At 48.0% G+C, this 22,486-nt stretch overlaps 1 protein-coding gene across 1 annotated transcript in view; it reads left to right on the top strand.

Annotated features, from left to right (window-relative positions):
- Positions 1 to 22,486, top strand: part of LOC135365835 (phospholipid scramblase 1-like) — a 54,456-nt gene that overhangs the window by 6,897 nt on the left and 25,073 nt on the right. Inside the window, exon 2 of the mRNA XM_064598535.1 lies at positions 374 to 451. Coding sequence (XP_064454605.1) covers positions 374 to 451 — 78 coding nt within the window. The remainder of the gene's footprint in view (positions 1 to 373; positions 452 to 22,486) is intronic.

Raw genomic sequence — 22,486 nt, 5'->3', positions numbered from 1 at the left:
GGATGTGTATTAGCTTAGCTCAGTTGGTAGAGGCCTGGACCAGTAATCCAGAATGTGCGGGTTCGAGTCCTACAGCTGGCTAACCTTTTCAGTGACTTCCATCTTTCATGTTAAACGTTATGTAATTCACCAACATTCCTAAACTATGGTTGGGGTTTTGTTCCTGTTGCACTGCACCTTACAGCGATTCAATTTCTAAATTGTCTGCGTTGTCTGATCCTTTTCTTATATCGATACGGTGAGCTACTATTTCTTTTGGGGCATGTTTTCTTTCCGATACTGATTACTAGTGCTCGATCTGTGGAGGTCTCAGGCGTTATGTCCATTCTTTCGAGTCCATTAACTCAAGTGAAACTTAATGGGCGTTTTTCAGGTCGTCGCATAATACAACCAAGGACTGGCCTTGAGGGTCTGGCGCAGGAGACCATGGTGTGGATGCGTCGTGGCCCAGGTGAGCGGAAAATTAAACCCACTCATGTACATACTCGAAACTATTATCATATACTAATATAATAGAACATAACAGACGCAACATTTAAATAACATCGGCTTTTTGAGGGTAAGATCTCCCTCAGCCTGGAGAAAGAGATCTGAGAAAAGTGTCACTTGAACGCACGGGATAGTGCGAAATCAACTTGTCAGCGTCCATCATACTTTGCTACTCATCGGTATTCAAACGTTTCGGCAAGCTCTTGGCTGAGATATTCGGCGTGCCCTTACGAAAATCAGTTTATGAATTTTTATGAACATCATCTTGAGCTCATTTTGAGTCAGTTCAGTGCAATATCAATACGACTTCGTGACTAAATGTGACAATATCAATGTGAGTTTGCGCGAAGAGAGCTCAATTGAAATTTTAGCGTACAGTGCCCGACAACAGCTTTATCGTACAATGCTGAATAGTGCTCAGTTGCTGTTGCTTTTCTGTGGAGCTTTAACAGCGTTGAGGTGGCTCAAAACGGACTCAATATATTTTTGAATTGTCTGTTTGTTTCGATTTATTTGACGACGCGCCTGCACACAGCTGCGCATCATACGGGAAAATGTGCAGCTTCAGATTCTGCGTTTGAAAGAAGGCGGAGTGGAAAGACCTCGTAGGACAGTAAAGTAGGTGAGGAGGGTCTGAGGCACTAGATAGTTGTCCAAGGTGTGAGACACCTCTTTCCGAAGGGGATAACAGAAAGTTCGAGCCGACAGTGCAGACGGCCACACTTTTTCTTGACTGATACGTCAAACTCCAGTAGTCGGAGTATCCACCAAGGGCAAGGCGGTCAACGGTATCTTTTAGGGTGCCGAGCCAACAGAGGGCATGGTGATCACTAATAGCAGCGACTCAGGTGACGACAAGACACTCCTTTAGAGTCGTGGTGCAGTTCCGTTCATTCTTGGAAAGGGTACGAGTCGCCGGGAGCAGTGGCGTATCTAGGGTGTGGCAGGTGTGGACAGGTGCCATGGGCGCCAGGTGAACAGGGGCGCTATTATGTGGTCGGATGTGAATGTGCCAGGTCGGGTACTCAACCTGGCACATTCATAAATGATCTAAAGCACCCGCCATTAGAGAGGTTATAGTGTGAAACCTAGTGCGGACAACACGAAAACGCATCCCCAAGGACATCATGTTAACCATGTTGCCATGGGCGCAGGTAGCTCTAGATACGCCACTGGCCGGGAGGGAGCTTCAGAGAAGCGCTGAGCCAGAGCCACCCCGATGCCGACACCGCTAGCGTACAGCCCCTCAGGCACGGAATGGTGAAAATGCTTAAAGACTGGAAGTGTGGAGGGATTTGAGGGGATGAAAGCGACAGCACACGAATGAGGCGAATTTGGCGTCTTTTCTCAAAAGGCTCGTAAGGGGCGCAGCAAAACAACAACCATTTTATTACAGCATGATGACTGGAAAGTTTCATCGCCAGGGGCGATACTGTACACCATTGCTGGGGGTGATCCGAGGAACGAAATAATGAGCCCCTTCACAATAAGGGTCGAAGTCCTATGGTACCCAGAAAGGTGAAGAGAGCTTTGAGGGCCGAGCTATGGTGGGTTGAATGTGGGAAAGGGACCAGGCAATTTTGTGAGAGAGGGGGGGGGGAAGAGTCTAGCTCGTTAAAGGATCCACAAAGTACGGTCCAGAAAGGTTAGTAGTGTGGGCAATTGGGAAGAATGTGCTCTAGATGTTCTACAGCACCGCAGTGACTGCAATGGGGAGAGCCAACTTGCCTCAAGCAGCAACCCCACTGTGCTGTGAAAGTCGCATCGAGGCGCAGTCAATGAACTTATGCGGCATCCTTGACCACGACCTACTAGATTATAACGACCATGTCGTGCGTACCCCTTCCCTGCCCCGCATTTTTGGAAGCTAGCGGTGGCGCTTCCCATCGTCCCAGTTATTGCTTCCTCAACTTCTACAATACTTTATACTTCAGCTTACCTTAGTATTTCTGTACAAGCGGTAGATTTATTCCACAGATGTTTCATTCTGAGGTTGATTATAATCATCATTCTAAGCGTTTTCATCTGTCGTCTGCTACGGTAGTCGTACATACGCTTCTGCGCGTTCAGAATTCAAATTTCCATCGTCCAATCGTGGCGTGCCGATGAGTAGCGCCGCTGGCGGATCGTGTGGACGGGCTCCTCATAGGGGTTGCTGATTGTGACATGGTCGTTATAATCTAGTAGGTCGTGTCCCTGACGAAAGATATGTCAAGGCATGCCGAAACCGAGCGCTGGATCAATATGGCTTCGGGGAGAATGACAGCGGTCCATTGGCATGTAGCAAGAGGAGTCACTGGGCGTCGAAGCACGGACCGACGATATATCCCAGCAGCGCATACGCATCCGTCTCCTAGACGAGAGAGCTGCTCCTGCGGCGCTGTAGGTCTGTTCGAGGCCTTTGACACCTTCGGGCCTTCGTAATGGACTGCAACCCGTTGGAGAACCAGCTTGTGTTCTGCTCTGTAGACAAGTTTGTAAGTCGTTAACACATTCATAACCAACACTGCGGATGTGCCTCGTGCACCAGAATTTTCAATTGCATGCAGCGGAAATGTTGAGTCAGTGAATACGACCCAATCCCGTGGGGTAACGTGAGCGACCTGATGCAGAAAGCAAAGTATGGCATAGAGTTGCGCAGTAGTGGATGAGGTTTGTTGCCAAAGGCGACGTCCTTCCACTACGCCTCCGGATGGGATGACGAATGCCGACGCGGACTTGCATTTTCAAGATGAGCCATCGGTGCATGCAGCGGCAGAGGTAGGAAAATTCGCGTCTACCAGAGCATAAAACTAAGCATTTTTGAGTGGGTGACGAGGAATATGCGCACGCAAACGCAGGAAGTGTCGAGCCGTTTCACGCTCACGAAGGATCTCCACCGGAAGTTCACCATTTTCAGCGAGGACTTGTCGTGTTTCAGCCATTCTTTGAACTCCAATGCAGCGACGAAGGTTTCAGGTCCGAAGGGTATTTCACGATGTTGTGGAAACCCTGTGCAAGATTGGAAGGCTGTAAAGCACAGTCGCCCCCACCACAGACGCGTGCACGGCTAGAAGGGAGCCTGAAGGGCTGAAGAAGAACGACATCGGCGTACGTGGGGTGAGTGCGTGACTGCGTAGACTCCGGAGTTGAGAACGAACGGGCAAAATGTTGTACAGTGTCATGACCCAGCGGCGGTTTGGACGTGGGAACACGGTCTGCTAACGGAGCGACATTGATCCCTGCATCTACGAGTTTTTCGCGTATGTCGTCGCGATTCAGGCTACGGATGCTGTCCACCAGGGTAGGCGGTGCCGTAAATGTTCACGTGGCCGCAGAGGACAACGCATGTAGTAAAGTTTAATTTCTTGTGTCCGGTAGTGAACGGCAAAGACAAACGGAGTCGGCGACCGCCGTGGGAACCTTGCTGACAAGCAAGCATTTTTCACAGCATCTTCACGAGCGCCTTTAACAATGTGTTTGATTTTGTCACTGTCAGACATCTTCTGGTCTATCTTTGCTTTGTACGAAGGCTGGAGTCCTTCTGGAGCTTGCACGCAGTGGGCAATCCTATGCTCGGTATCGTATCTCTGCAGTAGGCTGGGCGGCCCACTAACTTGCGTGCAGGGATGGTGAATCAACCCAGTTAGCAAGACTCAGCTCTGCAGTTCAAGCACCAAGTCTTAGCTAAGTCGGTCAAGTGGAATATGACATTGTTGAGTTGGGTAGCGTCGTCGCAATTGTTGTGCTCTCTCATAAGTGTCCAGCAACTCGTCAATGTCAGCGCCGTTCATATCAGACAAGGATGGCGGGTCCCGCTGACGGAGGGACGGCACAATGACGGGATGAGCGTCCCCAGCGACGGTGTCAGTTGGCATTCTGACTAAGGTGCGGCTAGCACAAACCTCCAGGGTGATTGTATAGGAGCAGCACTTTAGTACCTACACAAAATGTGGCATGCAAACACATAGAGTGCAAACAGGAATCGAAGGAACTGTTCTTCTTCTTTTTCCATATATACTAGAACTGAGATGATAATGATCACGGTGGGACATCTTCTGTCTCACAATAGTATCTGTTTCCGACATATGCCTTACTGACGGCCTGGAAAAAACTTCCTAATGGAACAACCTCTTGGACTTAGTGATCATGAACTTTTGTGTTTTTCTCCGCTTCCTTCTTAAATCCACCGCGCAGTGGAAATACGCGAAACAAACGAAAAGGAGAAACAGAAAATTAAATTGGTGGTGGCCTACGTCCAGCCCGGCCCAGAGAAGTACAGGAAAGAACACTGATGCCTCGCCAGGGCACACTTTTTGTGCCCACCCAAGGTCGTGTCACTTCCCTGCGCCGGGCTGAAGAGCTCCAAGTAGAGCGGAACAGCTGTCCTCGGCGGGGAGTGCACGACCAAACTACAAACATATGCTGAACATGCAGCTACAGAGCTACGGCTATTTTTCATACGTATATGTACCGTATTTTCACGCGTATTAGCCGCGGCTTATGCGCGATTTTTTTCTTCTCACGGGCGCCCCGCGGCTTATCCACCGGTGCGGCTTATCTGATGACTATTTTTTCCTGGCATTTTCCCCATACGCCGATTTTAACGAAAGGGACGACAGTGTCTCTGGAACAGCACTGCCCTGCCGATGCACGAACAGTGCGTAACAGGGACGGGTCCACATTCGAGTAGATTGATCTTCCTGGTGCATTCCCCCAAGCAGCTTTAAGGAAAGTGGTGACAGTGATTCACGTCTTCTGGAAGATCACTGACCCATCAGCCCACGAAAAACACCCGACAAGGGCACAATCCGATCTTGGTAGAACCCCAGAACTGACCTCCTCTGTTGTACACTGTGCCGATCCCGGAGTATGGACCACAGGGTTTATGGCCTTCTCTATGGTCTCCTTTGTCGCACAAATCAGTCGTCTCGTATTGTCCGCGGCTTATCTGCGGGTGCGGCTTATCTGCCAGAAAATTTTCAAAACGTCCCAAAAAACGCGTCCTGCGGCTTATCTGCGGTGCGGCTTATACGCGTGAAATTACGGTACTTGCTGGCTTGCACTGAGGCCTCCACAGGTGGCGCCGTCATCGTTCACCACTGTCGCCTCGCCGAGGCACACTGTTAGCAACGACCCAAGACCGTGTCGAGGCAACAAGGATCGATGGGGTAACTTCGCCAATAATCCTGGCGGTTATCGTGGTACAGGGAGCGTCCCAATGAAGACTACTGGATGCTCGCGTGTTTTCTGTGCTGTGTAGTCCTCGTGGACTACCCAAATCCCAGAGCAAGAAGGTTAGCACGCCCTTCCCTCTCCTGTGCAGGGTGTCGAACCGCAAAAAATACGGGTACGGTTCGGGTTCGCGTTGTTTTGATTTCGTTCCGGTTCGGCCACGCCAAGAATCGAACCGGTTCGCAAACCGGTTCGCAGCCCCGAACCGGTTCGCGAACCGGTTCAACGCTTCCGTTTTATATGTTCCATAAAACTGATTTTATCAGGACATGCGTGGCTAATAGCTTACTGCTGTTGTCTGCATTGACGTCTCTAGCGGTGAGGTAGCCCTTTAGCGAGAGAAATGAGGAATGGATGAACACTTATTGCAAATAGAGTCCACGCTGTTGAAGCGGTGTAGTCCTGCTACTTTCTGTTCCCAAAATCTTTTTTTCACACGCACAGTGCCAGCAAGATACACTTAAAGGCAGCCTAATAAGATGGACAGCGTAACATAGACGACAGTACTAGCCGGCACACTGCCTTTGCAACGTGAATCGATCTGAAACCGTACTGAAGCATGTCGAAAATAAGCCTGCCAGCCTTACTCTGTCCGAGCTCACAGCAGTGTACTAGTTAATCCACAACACAAAGGCAGTATGTCACGACACAATTGCACTACCAATATGCAGGACCACATTTACTTTTCAAGCCACGACCAATCAAACAGGCACCGTTCTGCGTACGCTCCTTCTCCACTTCTCATGTTTCTGACTTGTTTAATTTGTACTGCTCACGTGTAAAGGGAAATCTTGGGCGCTTATTTGATCGCATATTCGTCCTGTAGAGCTACATAACTGGCCTACTCCATTCCTGTTTCATTCGTCCGCGTGGCACCTCGTCTCTGAAGAGTAGATGCCGCACCGCGTGCGTGGGGCGCTAGCCGCGGCGCTCACAAGGACAACTGCGCTTCAGCATGTTAAAAAGACGCTGAAAGTATACTTACTATACGTCGTCGTCTCACTGCTAGGTGAAAATTTCTGAAATCCATGATATAGGCGCGTGATGATGATACCAACGTGTCTTCGTTCGGGGATAGAGAGGAACTCCTATGCTGACTTCTTTTATGTCCGAACCGTTTTGTTGCGAACCAGTTACCGCTATTATTTTTTACGGTTCTGCTCCGGTTCGGGTTCAACAGTGTCATGGAAATTTCGGTTCGGGTTCGTGTTCGGTTCCGGCAAAAATAACGGTTCGGGTACGGTTTTCGGTTCGGGTTCGGGTTCGGTTCGACACCCTGCTCCTGTGCCACCCTCCCCTGGGTGCACCGAGCCGCCACTTCAGAGCAGGCTGACCGCACCTTCCCCCTACATCACCCACCCCCCTTCCCCAAGATCGTGTCACGTCCCTGTGCCAGTCTGAAGAGCACCAAGTAGAGTGAAACAGCTGTCCTCGGCTGGGAATGCACGATCAAGTTACAAACTGTATATTCAATGAATTCTAACCCTACACTAACGTTAAACTATTTATACCTCATTAAAAGGGGTGTTCAAGTCAAACCGGGACATAATGTCTCATGAATGTACAAATGGCTCGCGCTACTTCTTTTTCGTCATTTTCACACGCGACAGGCCTCCGCGTTCACCACGTGGTGGTTCAAAGTTTGTGCAAAACAGACACGTGCTGGACAAGATGGCCGACAACGAGGTAAGCGCACACATCGAACAGCGATTTGTCATGAAGTTTCTCGTGAATGAAGGCGTAAAGTCATCTGAAATTCACAGAAGACTTCAGGCTCAGTATGGCCACGATACACTTAGCCGCAGCAAAGCGTTTGAGTGGTGCAAACTGTTCCGAGACGGCCGTACATCAGTGCAGGACGATCCCGACCGCGGCGGCTCAGAGCCCAGTGTTAGAGTTCCTGAGAACATCCAACTTGTGGAGCTCCTGATCCTCAGGGACCGACGGGTAACATGTCTTGAACTGGCTCGAAAGATGGACCTTTATGTGGGAACGTTGAACACTGTCGTTCATGAACACCTCCAGTTTCGGAAAGTTAGTGCCCGTTGGGTCCCGAGGCAGCTCTCCGTGTTTGACCGACAGAATAGACTGGAAATCTCCCAAGAGCTAAGATACCGTTTCGACACTGAAGGACAGCCGTTTCTTAATCTGATCATCACGTGCGATGAAACGCGGGTGCACCATTTCACTCCTGAGTCTAAACGCGCTTCAAAACAGTGGAAGCATCCGAGCCCGCAAGCTCCTAAGAAGTTCCGAAGCACCCCGTCTGCGGGTATGCTCATGGCCACGGTCTTCTGGGACGAGGCTTGCGTTGCTCATGCTGATTTTCTTCCCTGTGGTACCACCATCAATAGTGGATTTTACTGCCAGGTTCTCGCGGATGTGCATAAGGCGCTGAAGCAATAGCGGCCAGACCTCATCACCAAAGGAGTCCTCCTCCTACAGGACAATGCACGCCCGCATACCGCGCATCTCACGACACGAACCTTACAGGAATTTGTCTGGGAGTTGCTGCCACATACCCCTTACAGTCCAGACCTTGCCCCCAGCAATTTCCATCTCTTCGGGCCACTGAAGGCGTTCCTTAGGGACCGCCACTTCAGCTGCGACGACACGGTCTAGAATGCGGTCCGATCATGGCTGATACGCGCCGGTAAGGATTTCTACGCTGCTGGCATCCAAGCCCTCGTGAAACGCTGGGACAAGTGCAGCTGGAGATTACGCTGAAAAATAAAACTAATTTCTCGCCTGTAAGTTCATTTTACTTTCGCGAAAAATGAAAAGTCCCGGTTTGACTTGAACACCCCTCGTATTTCCACCTATTTATTTCCAGGCGATATTCATTTATACCATTAGGCTGTGAGAATACTTATCCCACTCGCTGGTCCCCCTGTCCGTTCTGCCCAAGGTATACCTCAACAGGTAACTCAACTCCCATAGGCCCCTGTGCCCTCAGAATGACGCATTGATAGAGACGGTCAGCGCCATCCATCTGTTGAGCGGACTGTTACGATTGCAAATAAATGACGTCAGAAATGACGTCAGCACTATGAATAGTAGTGCATAATTAGCCATGGCAAGTTTACATTCACACACTTTGTTTGCCTTGTATACCCTTTCCCTCACCTAAGCAACGACACCAGACGAGAATACAGAAAAATAAATCATCAGATTTAATTAAACGTATCAATTCGATATACATCGAGTTATCACAGATTTACACAATTCCAGACATAAAAGCATCATAATGACCACACAGAAATTAGGAAGGTTCACTTAAGTTCCATCCCCTAGAGCTATACGTACACGTAATGATTAGGCGTTTGCATTTATTCAGTGAGTGGCTATTATAGGTAAATTACAACAAAACATTGCATCGTTGGTGCACAGCTGATTCCTCACGCTACCATGGCCGCTCGTCCCATGACGAAATTTTTTTTTCGCGGGGCCAGTAACAGCAGATGCATTGTATTCATCTGTTCGCACATGTGGTTCTTGGTCTACAGCATAGAAATGTGAACGTCGTTTCCTGTTTAACCCAAAAAGTGTACCAACCCAGTATTACATTGCTCGGATAAACAAGCCCACTGTGACACACGCGCAAAGGGAGCAGGACACGGAAATGTACTCGGGTGGTAGATGAGTTCGTATATGTGCACGAGTGGGGCAACAAAGTTTTTTCTACATGAAATTATGAATAACCTATTAGTACACACACAAGCCACGCCCATGTTTTAAAGTTTTTTCTGTTTACGACCATACCTCTACTGTCAACACCCAGGATCGCTCGCGTCTCTTGCTGGTAGCTTTGCCGATGGGTCTGATTTGGTATCTTCGCTCGTTTTCGCTACCAGTTTAGATGTACCTTTTTCTGCCGTTGAAGGAGTACACAATCAACGAAACAAACAAACGACAGTTTATTACCATACCGTATCCAGCCCAGCCCACCGTTCCCTGCCTGTGCCAACGCTCGGAGCGGCCGTCTGCGTGTCAGGCCGGATAGGCCCGGGGAAGACGCTTTCCCTGCCGCACGCGCAGCTTGGGTTTTATAACAAAAGTCCCGCGCATACCTGACATCACAACCACGTGTGCGCACAACACACTTCACGTTCCGACAAGGCCGGAAAGGTAGGAAATTCCTCCTAGCAACACAGTCTTTTTGTCAGTAAAAGAAGGCCACGACCAGGGTCATCAACCTCGCTTGACTAGGTGTGGGCCAAGTGTCATTCCTGGACAATTACCGGATAACTGAAGCCGATTGTTGGGTATTAGTCACTTCCGTCCCTGGAATTCTCGTCCGAGTCCGGAAGCTGAAGTACGGGACGTACTAAACGATGCCGAAATACATGGGGAGAAATCCGTCCCCATGTTTTTTTGTCCGGATAGCGCGGGATCCGGATAAATGAAGTCCGGATAAACGAGGGTCGACTGTACCTCTCTTTGCCTCCTAAATACAGGCACTCCAGCTTACACAAATGCAGCTACGCAGGCCTTTTATGCAATAGATATACCTTTGTGTAGCCCATGTCTCTTTCAGTGCATAGACTGGGAAGTAGGTGAGAACCCACATGGTAGTGACCACTTCCCGGTGGTCCTAAAATTCCGTGGTAGTTCAGTTAGTTTAACGACACGTCCACCACGATGGAAATTGTCACAGGCAGATTGAACTTTATTCGAAAAAGAAGCTAAATCTTGTGCCGTCATCCTTTGGATCTATGTCTGTTGAGCATGCAAATGATGTTGTAACGAGCACTGTTATAAATGCAGCTAGAAAGTCTATTCCACAAACAACTGGTCTCGTCCCCAAGCGTCCTAAACCTTGGTGGACGAGTGATTGTGAAAAGACTCGCAAGGAACAAAATCCTGCTTGGGAAATCTTCCGAAGGTACCCCACTGCAGCAAATTTACTTACATTTAAGAAAACTCGGGCTAAAGCACGATGGACCAGACGGCAAGCTAAGCGAGAATCGTGGAGGAATTTTATATCTGTAAACACTAACACACCTTCCAAAGTTGTATGGCACAGACTCAGTAAGATCAAGGGTGATTACGCGAGCTTCTCCGTTCCATTACTGCAAATAAGTGGTACACCCTGTCAGGGCGTAGAGCAACAGGCAGACGCACGAGTCTTCCGGTGAACACTTCCAAAGTATCTCAAGCTCGTCACGCTATAGCAACGAGTTCTTAAAAATCAAAAAGCAAGCTGAAAAACAGAATATTACAAAGGGAACAAGTGACAAGTATGCATATAATATGCCGTTTACGATGGCTGAACTGTTAAAAGCATTATCATCATCCAAAGTCATAGCTCCTAGACCATCGCATCACATATTTGTGGTGGCTCGTGGACGACGATGACGACGTGCCTCTGCTGCCACGCGCTACGGCGCTGGCACGACAGTTCTACCGGCACCGTCCTAGTGTGAGGCCACGTCCATCTGCCCGCTGGGACATCCCATCATCGCCGGTCAGGACTCATGTAGGGGAACACCACCTCCTCTACATTTGGTGACCCGAACAACGAACACCATGTTCGGCGTAATTCGGCCATGCAACATCCTAAATTTTTCGGCAAACCAGCAGTGAACCACCCGCAGGCAAGGCGCACCGGGACTACTGTTCCACCGGGGACCCGCAGGGAGACCACAGTAAGCTGACTTTCCGGCCTCCACCTGCTTCATGACGGTCCTCCCCGGCACTTCTCTGGCGGCAACCGGCATTCACGCTGTCGTACCGGTCGCGGTACTGTCACCCACTCAGCAACGCACTCACCCAGCAACAATCAGCACTCAGCAACTCACTCACTCAGCAAGAATCAACGCTCGACAGCAATCACTCAAGAAGCACTCAGCGCACTCAACAAGGGCTCAACGCAATCAGCAGAGACTCCGCACAATCAGCAACAACTCAAGCATCCAAGCACTCAACATACACATCTCATCACTGGAACCCGCCCGGATCGCAGCACTGTTGTTCCCGCCATCCCGCTGCTGCTGCATCAACAGCCGCTGCCAGCACAAGCCGTACGTGTGCCCAGCCGTCCACCATCTACGAGCCGTCATCATTCTCCTCTTCGTGGTATCGACGCGAACCTCAACCGCATGCACCGCTCCGCGTCTGAGGGGGGGAGTGATGTGGTGGCTCGTGCACGACGATGACGACGTGCCTCTGCTGCCACGCGCTACGGCGCTGGCACGACAGCTCTACCGGCACCGTCCTAGTGTGAGGCCACGTCCATCTGCCCGCTGGGACATCCCATCATCGCCGGTCAGGACTCATGTAGGGGAACACCACCTCCTCTACATATTCAATGCTCTGTCGACTGTCAAGGGAATCACTAGAGGGCCTTCTTGAATTCTTTAACGTGTTGTGTTGTTCAGATGGAAGGTTGCAACCATTATCCCCTTCTTAAAACCAAGGAAAGATCCATCAAATCCATCAAGCTACAGGCCCATAGCACTCACAAGTCGTCTGGAAAAACTTTTGAGCGTATGGTGAACAATCGTCTCGTTTATTACCTTGAGGAAAACGATTGTCTTGAGCGTTACCAGTGTGGGTTCCGGGCTGCGTGCTCAACTACTGATCATCTCGTGCGGCTGGAAACCGTTATCAGGGAATCATATGTCAGAAGGCAGCATTGCCTCTCTGTCTTTTTTAACTTGGAAAAAGCTTATGATACCGCATGGTGCTATGGTATCTTGCGAGATCTATGCTCTTTTGGAATCCGTGGTCGCATGCTATGCTGCTACACGGCAGCTACACTGCATCGCTGACTTTCTGGAAGCGAGAACATTCTGAGTTCAACTTGGCACGGCCTTGTCACACCCATTTATGCCACAGCACACAGTGCAGCTGCCACAACTGCAATTTCTTTGGCATGACTTCATTCGATGTTCCTTCTCAGGACCTCGTGGAGGTCCAAAGAATAATAATAAATAGTAAATGACAGCAACACTGGAACCAACAGCACTGCAACAAACTCCGCCTACCGGAGGATACCATAGGGAATCAACCAAACAATTTGGGAAACCGTTTTCATGAAGTAATTTTAGCTCGATTGAGGCTCGGTCATACTTTCATCGCGCATGGTTTTTTACCCCGTGGAGAGGAGCCTCCCCAATGCACATGCTGTGGGGAGCAACTCTCTGCGGTGCACATCCTAATCACATGTCCATTACACGAAAATCACCGCCGTCGCCATTTCAAAGAATTTTATCAATATCACTAGTTTGTCCATTTACGGGTGGATTCTTCATTTTTGCTGTCTTTTAGATTTTCGTCCTCCTCGTGTTGCACTTCGCGATCATTCACCATTTTACGTTGAAAAAAAAAAAAAAAAAAAGAAAGAAAGACAGCCCATCAGTTCCTATTATTCCTTGTCAAATTGTGTTAAACTGCCTTCGCCTTGTGACCTTCCCTTGACCTCCATTGCATACTTCAAGCGCGATGTTGCTTCTCAACTCGCATGATCACAATCCTATGCAATTATACAGGGTGTTTCCTTTTATCTGCAACAGATTTTCATAAAAAGGGGAGCTTTCTTAGGGTGGCTTTACACTCTTAAAAATGAACTTCACCACATAGCACGCTCCTAACCAACCATCACCCCGAATGACAACGTTCTCGCCTTAGATTTGTTGAAAACGGGAGGAGGAGCCTATTTTGTGCCGTGCATAATGGACAAAATAGGCTCCTCCTCCCGTTTTCAGCAAATCGGGGGGATGCGGTGAAGTTCATTTTTAAGAGTGTATTTTTGGCATTAGATTACTCGACACGGCTGCTACTAGGAATCCAATTTTTTCGTCAGTTGGGGGACTAATGAACAGATATATTTTAATCAACTTTTTAATTACTACCTTTAGGGATCGCATTGCAATTACAATATTAAACCTGATCACTACATGATCTGCTCGAACCACAGATGAAAGCACTAAAGTGATCTCAGCGCGTGCTGCAGACCCAAACATATCACCTCGGCCGTCCGCTGGAATCCGAAAGTGATCACAAAAAGAGCGACGGTGACATCGATATCTCCGCGCTCACAGGAACGTCACATGCGATGTTGGCAAACCCTTATCAGGTACGTTACACAATCTTTGTTTTGTTTTTCATTTTCCTCCCTTTAGTTGTTTCATGTGTTCACACTCGCTTTCCGTATTCAGTCATTTCATTCTGACGGACACAGCTCCTGCCCTTTCCGGTACGATAAGCCCTGATACATAGTGCCCAAGCAGCACAATGTACTGAAAGTCTAGTGCAATAGGGGTGGACGGTATGTGTCTTATCAAAGTTCTTCAGTTTCACGAGTGTGTTCAAGGCCTTCCACCTATACCCGTCCACCCCTATTGCACTCGACTTTCAGTACATTGTGCTGCCTGGGTGGTGATGCCCAAAGTTCCTTGCAAGCAACAAAGAAAAACAAAGGAAACCAAAGATTGTGAAGAATTTTTGTGACTGTAAGTGAGGACGGAAATATAGACGTCACCGTCGTTCTTTTGGCAATCACTTCCTGTTTCCAGCGGATGACCGAGGCGAAACACTCAGGTCTATAGCACGCGCTCACACAACTTTTGTGCTTCATCAGTGCTTCGAGCAGATCATGTGGTGACCAGGCTTTAATACTGAAATAGCAGCAAAATTGGAAATTGGAATGTGCTCCCTAAAGCGAGTAATGAAAAAGTTCATTAGGATATTTTTGTCAATTAGATCCCAAATTGAGCAAAAAATAGGTTTTCTGTAGCAGCCTCGCCGGGTAATCCAGTGCCAAAAGAAAAAAATCGCCCTAAGGCGACTCCCTTTGTTATGAAAATTTGTTGAAAATTCCCTGTGTGCTGGGAATGATGCCCGTAATGACCATCTATATAGGTATATAACATTGTTTTCTATCGTACACCGCTCCATTTTAGCAGGTGGTGGTTCGTTCATGGTCAATTTTTTTTTCTCTTATGTATGCTTTGTTTTCTCTCTCTCTCTCTCTGTGCGTGACAGGTTTATATATAATTGTTTATGGATGTGTTTCTGTGTCGTAATGCGCATGTCGGATCGCACGTGACATGTGTGTTTGTGTTGTCTGGGTGTCTTCTATGTTGTCTACCTGCTCAGGTTTGCCGTTAATGAGTCCATCCACCAGATTGCCTGTGTCTAGGCAATTTTATATTTTTTGCATAATGTGTTTCGTAGTATGTCGTGATGCGCGTGAAAACTAGGGCCCTTAGGGGCATTATTTCTATTATGATTGTTGTTGTTGTTGACAGAATAAGCCTGCAAAACGTTCCTGCAAAAGTGAAAGGGAAGGACTCCACAAAATCGAAAATCGCGCCTTTTGATTGGGTCTTTACATTAGAAGCAGGAGCCAATAAAGCGACATGCAAAGACGCATATGAGTAAAGTTTACAGTGCATTGAGCGCGTCATTCGGACAGGAGCCATCGAGCAAAACATATGGCGTCTTGCCGCGTGTCTCGTCTTGCACCACCTCACCCTTCATTTGCAGGAGCGGCCACTCATACTTTCTGATATGTTAAACAGGACTGCAGGTTCTTTCATTATCCCCATTTCATCTTAATCTTTGCTTTTGCAGATACTGATGTGGCGCAAGTAGCGCCTCCATTTATTCCTGCTGAGAAGGAGAGGCGCAAAGTGTATAGTGAGTGGAAATTTTGAAGTCTTCTTTCCGAGGAACAAGAGGATCATTTAATACAGTATTGGTCGGCGAGCTTATAGCAGTAACTGCCGTAATCTATTTGTGTGTGAGGGTCGATTCACTTCGTTCCACCAACGGCCACTCGCATTTGAAGTTGCAGAGAGTATATAGGCTTATTTCGCGAGACGAGCAACTCGCCGTATCGGAGTGTTCAACGAACTCGTGAGATGACGTGAAAATATCATCATCATCACGGGAGCGATAACTAAAAACTAAACCAACTAACTAAAAAAAAGGTTTGCTAAAAAAAAAAAAGAATACGCCATAAAATAGAAGTTACACAGTTTGCAATGACGTCCTCAAGACCACATCCTCATAAAGTGTTTTACGGCAACCTCTGGGGGAGTTCCTATGCCGCTAGCGTGTCCTTCCCTGACTTGGGGAAATTGCCTCTCGGAAGTGACGTCCCGACAGCAATGAACAAAACATGCTTAATCATAGGTCATTTTTTAACATACGCGTAATATCCGACGAATACCGCTCCCAACACCTAACACCCGTCCGCAAAAAAAACTTTACTTTGACAATAGACCTACAGTGCATGACACGCCGAAGCTGTCACTCGGGTTGTACGCCCAGACGGCAAGGAAGCGTTGTGTTCTCTGGTCTCGTTGTTGGTGCTGAGTGTTACTGACTCAGTGGCGCAACAGTCAAATTGCGGAATCGAGGGAAGGGTCGAGAAAATGTGGCCTTGTCATTCTTACTTGAAACACTGAGTCTGAGGGTAAAGAAATACTAAGTACACATATCGAGTACCAGCATCTTGCCCGGTTTCTCGACGTTTGGCCTGTGCTCGGGGCGACCTTGCTGCGGAATATCTCTAGGATGTGCGTAGCGGAGGGATTGTTCCTCTCTCGTGAGCAAACATGCTTTATAAGCCTAATTTATGTCGCCCTCAACAAAATAAATGAACTCCAATGCATCAGTCCAGACTGATGCTGACGGTGTGACTAGAATGGCTGAGTGAGCCTTTTTGGGGCATAGCTAATGTGAAGAAACGGGAGCTATAGGGACAACGAGCGAGAGACGAACAGCCGGGGACATTTCTTAACCCGTAGCTTCGCTGCATTGCCCCGTTAATGAATTAGGGTTACTCCATAGTGCTTCTCCGTAGCAGGGGGACGTTGTCGTAATGCACAAACCGCGAAACCGGAAGATGTGTGACTGCAATTCGTAGACAAGATCCCATGATAAGCTCCACAGCGCTCGATGTGAAGACACGACAGAACGGCACACCCTGAACGAAACGGTGGTCCACCCGGTATAACGGAAAATTCCGATGACTCTCTTCCGTTTGGGTAACCGTACCGGCGGCGTTATTCCTGTGGTGCTTAGCATTAGAGCTTGGCGCCGAATGGAAAGCCGACCGTGACGTCTCGAGCACGTTAACTACATCTTTCACTACAGTTCCTGTATCCGAAACGGTATTCAAATAACGCTAAGTGTGAACAGAATTTTTAAAAATATATATAACACTTTTTCCAAGATGAAATCAATTGCAATATAGCATATGCTAAAGGGCACCCCCTAGCAGGGCATTAGCAAAGTCCAAAGGCAATGTCTTAATTAACTTTCATTAATTAACTTTTTAATTATAAAAGCTACAAAGTTGTCTCAATGAGAACATCTGTTCCTTTCGGTCACCTGATATCGTAGCCGTTTGCAGAATAAAAATCCGGTCGATAGATCGCCTGCAAAAAATTCGTGAAGGAACGCCATTTTTTTCTTTATTTTGTTCATTGCGCTTTTTAGAGGACGCGTCTTTCTTTCACCCCCAATGTGAGAGGGAGAAAGAGCACATTATCGCCTCTCGCGTCCTGGAAAAAGATTAAAAGGAAACAGAAAATGCAACCCAAGAAAAGGCCAGTTCCGATAGAGCCACCCGATACATTTGTTTTTGTTTTGTTTCCGCAAGTTAAAGCTCATCTTCGACGCATGAGGCGGCACTGTGCTCCTTCCCCCTCTCCCGTTGGGGATGAAGGAAATACGCGTCTTCTAAGAAGCGCAATGAACAAAATAAAGAAAAAAATGGCGTTCCTTCACGAATTTTTTGCGGCCGATCTATCGAACGGATTTTTGTTCTGAAAACGGCTACGATATCAGGTGACCGACAGGAACAGATGTTCTCTTTGGGACAACTTTGTAGCTTTTATAATTAAAAAGTTAATTAAGACTTTGCCTTTGGACTTTGCTAATGCCCTGCTAGTGAGTGCCCTTCAGCATATGCTATATTGCAATTGATTTCATCCTGGAAAAAGTGTTATATATATCTTTAAAAAAATCTGGTCACACTTAGCGTGGACACCCTGTATAACGGGTGCCCCAGGAACAGCGTTCGCGCAAACATTATCCTTCTCGGCATATATGGAGCTACACCGACTTCTCGGTGTCGGCCATTCAGAGGATGCCAAAGGGATGCCACGATGTGATCTATTTCCGTTGAAGAGACACGTAGTGAACTAGGGGTTGTAATCATCTCGTTTCTTCATGCAGTATACAATGTCTGGCAATTCACCGTGCAAGGAGCCAACAGCAATCTCCTATTCGTTGTGAACAAAGGTACGAAACATTTATAAAGTATTGCTATACATCTTTGTTGACTGCCATCGCCTCTCATAAAGTCCTTAGTTAGTATTTGTATATCGTACGCGTTCGCCCCTGCGTACGTAAGGGGTAGCGTTGGTGGTTCTGCGCACGCAAAAAGAAAAAAAGATCTGCGCATTGCGCATGACCACCACACTATCCCTTATGTACGCAAAGGCGACAGCGTGCGACATACTAAATCGCACGTTAATATTTTTAACCGTTGATATGCTGACGAGGTTGGTGGCATATTAAGTATGACGGCAAGCAACTATGACAATGGCACTAAACACAAATCACGGCGAGACTCCAGGAGCAGTCGATTGCGCCGCGTGATCCGATTATGTGTTTTGGTTCCTTTCGGCATGTGTTTGCATCGTCGTAGGCATATCTTCACAGTATGCCAAACTTTTTATTACTAATAACAATAATGATAAATTCGTTTCCCTTGGGTGTCCAAGAAAACTATAGTGATCTCAGCGTTAGTGCCCCAGTGAGACATGCAGAAAAGTGCATGCGCGTACTTTTTGTGGTAACAGACAATTAGACAAAACCAAGAGATACAACACTTGCAGATAATTCAATGGAGGACGAGATGATTCGAATATTACTATTCAAATACGTGTAATTCAAGTACAACATGGAACATTTGATTGGACATAGCCTGCCAGTTGAATCATGATAAAGCAGCGCCATCATGTGGCGGTGCGTGGAAGCTGAACAACGTAAGTATTGCTGTCCTGATTCAGCTTGCAAACTATACACCCATTCATCCTTCAATGTTATTGTACGATCTTACAGAATAAATGACAGGCTAAGGTTTCTACGACGAGTAAGAGTAGGTTTGAGAGAGCACCAATGCCACCTAGTTTTTCTGGATGAAACGTAGGCATGACGCGGAAAGAAACAGAACGGAAGTTGTAAGGTCCTCCCTCGTCCCCACGTAGGAGGCTTCGGATTGGCCTTGGACTATCGCAAGTCCCCAAGGTCAGGGGAAGACCCCCCCCCCCCCCCCCCGGAGGACAAGGCGCGCGGGGCGAAACATTGGGAGAGATAGGGGGAAGAGATGGCAGGAAAGATCGGGCTGGTGACGGGCGGGGCGTGGAGCTGCGTGTAACTCTTTGGCGGTAAGGATTAAATCAACGTAAGTGACATATCTTGTGTCCGAGTCATTCTTGTTAATATGATTATGCTAAGGAAATGCTAAATGATTTTATGATTTATGCTAAAATGATTTTGCTATTTGGAAGCCGACGGTAGGGATAAAGATAGACTCTAGCACAGTGAAAAAATCTCTAGGAAGCAAGCGATCTGGTGAAGATGATGCATAATGTAAAAACCCCGAGACTAGGGAACACGAAGGGAGAGACCTCGTGTGAGAGACGAAGTGAGACTTGAGACTTCGTGTTTGTGTCTGTCCCTTCGTGTTCCCTAGTCTCGGGGTTTTTACATTATACATCTAGCACAGTGTGTGTCTTCTCACCTGTCAGTCCTCGTTGCAGTGCTAGTTTACTACGATTGATCCATACCAACTTGCCCGGTACACCACCGTCATACTTTACCTAGAGTTACTAAATAGTAAACAGAGGGTGCATTACTCTCGGTCGGCGAAAAATAGCCAGAGTAGCCAGATTAGCGGAAATGACGTCATAACTCTGCGGGGAAAACTAGCCAGAGTAGCCAGGAGTAGCAACTCTTCTCTACTCTGAAGAAGGGTAGCCGTCGTTCTAACGTCACACACAAGCTAGCAGACGACGATGCGTCGTCTACTATCAGCCGTCCTGTTGACAGGCAATATGGGTGGTGTTCAATTTCGAAATGTAGGACTGGTTAAAAACTGTCGAACATTATCAAAATCTGCTAGAGTGGACACATCTGCGGTAAGTTGGTAAATAGACAGTATGCCACCACTTCCACATCGTCTCGCCCGTCGGGCCAGTCCGCCATTTTAAGCGCAGAGTAACTCTAGCCGTTCGAAAATTACGGTCAAAGGTGGCTACTCTGGAGTCACGTGATGATAAAGGCTCTGACGTCGTTACCCAACTCCTGGCTACTCGGGTTGAATAAGAAAACGCACCAAGAGTAGCACCAGCGAGACCCCCATCTTGGTTGCGGTTCGGTTACGTCACCTAGCGATGGCACACAAATCTGCCCTTTCCCCGTCGAAGAACAGCCGAGCCAGCTGGCTTCAAGGAAACCGGTTTTGCATGGAGGGGACCCAACATGGACGGCGCATTCTTGGAAGGGAAAACCACGTGACTCCATCGGCCCAATAGCGGACACCGAACAGCGGCCCCGGCGCGGAAAATGAATGCCCTGTACTCGTACTCTGTACTCCTATTTAATGGCTCTAGCTTTACCCACATATGGAGCACTACATGGTGCTGTTCTCTCTCATTGAGGGGTCCGCGTGGTTGTGTGTGACACTTTGGCGGCAAGGATCAAACCAACGAAAGTTGGTTTGATCTCTTGCGGTTTGATCAGCATGCGGTCGTATCTCTTGTGTCCGAGTCATTGTTGTTTGGCAGTAAGGAATGACTTTGGTCATTACAGCACCCATGGTAGGGTTAAAGGCAGGTCCCCAAGGTCGTCATTTTCCCATGTATTTGTTCCTACCCCGATGCGTGCAATGCCGGAGGCCGCCTTTAGATACCCCATTGTTACCAGACGTTGACTTGCGTTGGATTGTAGCGCGCTAAAGATCCAGTTGAAGCACAATCCAAGCCAGGCCAAGTCACCGAAGGAGAAATGGACGACTGCGCCCGCGGCGCCTGGTACGACAGGTACGCTATGTGATGCACGCAGCCGTGCACTAGATCCTTCCGATCGCTCAACACGTTTAAAAACGGGACCAAAAAGTTAAACACGACACAGAAAGTTGTTATACACGTTTTATTTGGACATATAAAGACTATATTCATTCGCAGAAACAACAAAAACATTCTGCCGCTAAACTTAGCGAGCTGAAGTGATCCGGAACGGCAACAGTGGGGTATCTAGTGGCGGCCTTCTTCGTTGCACGCTTTTCCGAGGTGAGTTTGGGGGACCTGGTTAACTGTCGATTGAGAAGGTTTAACCCACCAAGTACCCAGACAACCGCCGCGTAGTTCCGTTTTCCGACGTCGTGTCTACGTCTGAGTGGATAAGTTCGTCCGGGATGTGCCCATAGTTGTAGTATGAGCTTCTACCGATGCTGATCTTGAAGAACAGAGGTGCAGCGTCGTTCAACCTCTTATACTCCAACGGAGTCTGTGTTGCGTATGGTGCTTCTAGTCAAATATGAAATTCCAGTGAGTGGAAGTACAATATAAAAATAGTAATAAATAATTGCGAGTAGACCCACATGTAAGGTGAGTCAGCCTATTGTTTGGTTCTGATCGTAAAAAATAATAAACGACGCTGACAGGCAGGTTCTACTAAATTATTTATTATAATGTGACACTCGTCAATATGACTTCCCCATTTTATGCACATTTTCTTGGGAACTGTTCCTTCTAACGGCCTCCGCATGTAAGTCACGCATATGAGTTGAACTAGCATGCATACAACAATGGCCCGCATTTTCAGCAGAATTAAGGGGGAATATGTGCACTTTACCCTCGTTATTATGACTGTTGGTCACTTAACCGGCGATGGTTCTGACCTATAACAGCCAAAACGCGGGCCTGGCTTCTTCTCTCAATGTCACTGCCTGGCGTGCTGAAGACAGCGGTGACCTTGATAATATTGTTGCAGGAGTGGAGTGGAGTCCCATTCAGGCGTGGCCCGCACCCACCGATAAGCCCTGCCTTCGCACATTTCTAAGATTCTGCTCCTACTACAGGTCGTTCGTCCCACGCTTTGCTGAATTGGCCGACCCTCTCTACCAGTTGCTGAACAAAGGCCAGCTTTTCCACTGGCCTCTTTCATGCAACGACGCATTCTTTGCCTTGAAGTCCTCTTTGACGACGACTCCGCTGCTTGCCTTCCCTATGCAGACGCCCCATTTATCCTGGACCCATACGCCAGCCAAACTGGCATTGGTGCTGTCCTCTCACAGGTGTTGGATGGACAAGAGATAATGATTGCATGCTTCAGCAGGTCTCTTCGAAAGCCCGAAAGAAATTATTGTGTCACTCGGAAGGAACTACTGGCCGTTGTCAAATCTGTTCAACATTTCCACCACTATACCTCTACGGTCGGCACTTTACTCTCAGGACAGACCACGCAGCCTTGCAATGGCTTCTTACCTTCCGCAACCCCGAGGGACAAGTCGCCCGCTGGCTTCAAACCCTGCAGGAGTACGACTTTACTTCAAAACACAATCGAGGCGTCAACCACGCAAACGCCGATGGTCTGTCCAGAATACCCTGCTCCAAGACGGGCTGCGGTCGCTGTACTCAGCACCTCGCTTTGAAGGACAACCCGTTGCCAAACTCAGCGCAAGCTGGCTATTCTCAGCATAGGACATGCGCGATCGGCGTAGATATCACCGGCAACAGGGAATATATACGAATGG

This window comes from Ornithodoros turicata, chromosome 8, assembly GCF_037126465.1.
Source record: "Ornithodoros turicata isolate Travis chromosome 8, ASM3712646v1, whole genome shotgun sequence".
NCBI lineage: Eukaryota > Metazoa > Arthropoda > Arachnida > Ixodida > Argasidae > Ornithodoros > Ornithodoros turicata.
This window is presented reverse-complemented; position numbering and strand designations above follow the sequence as displayed.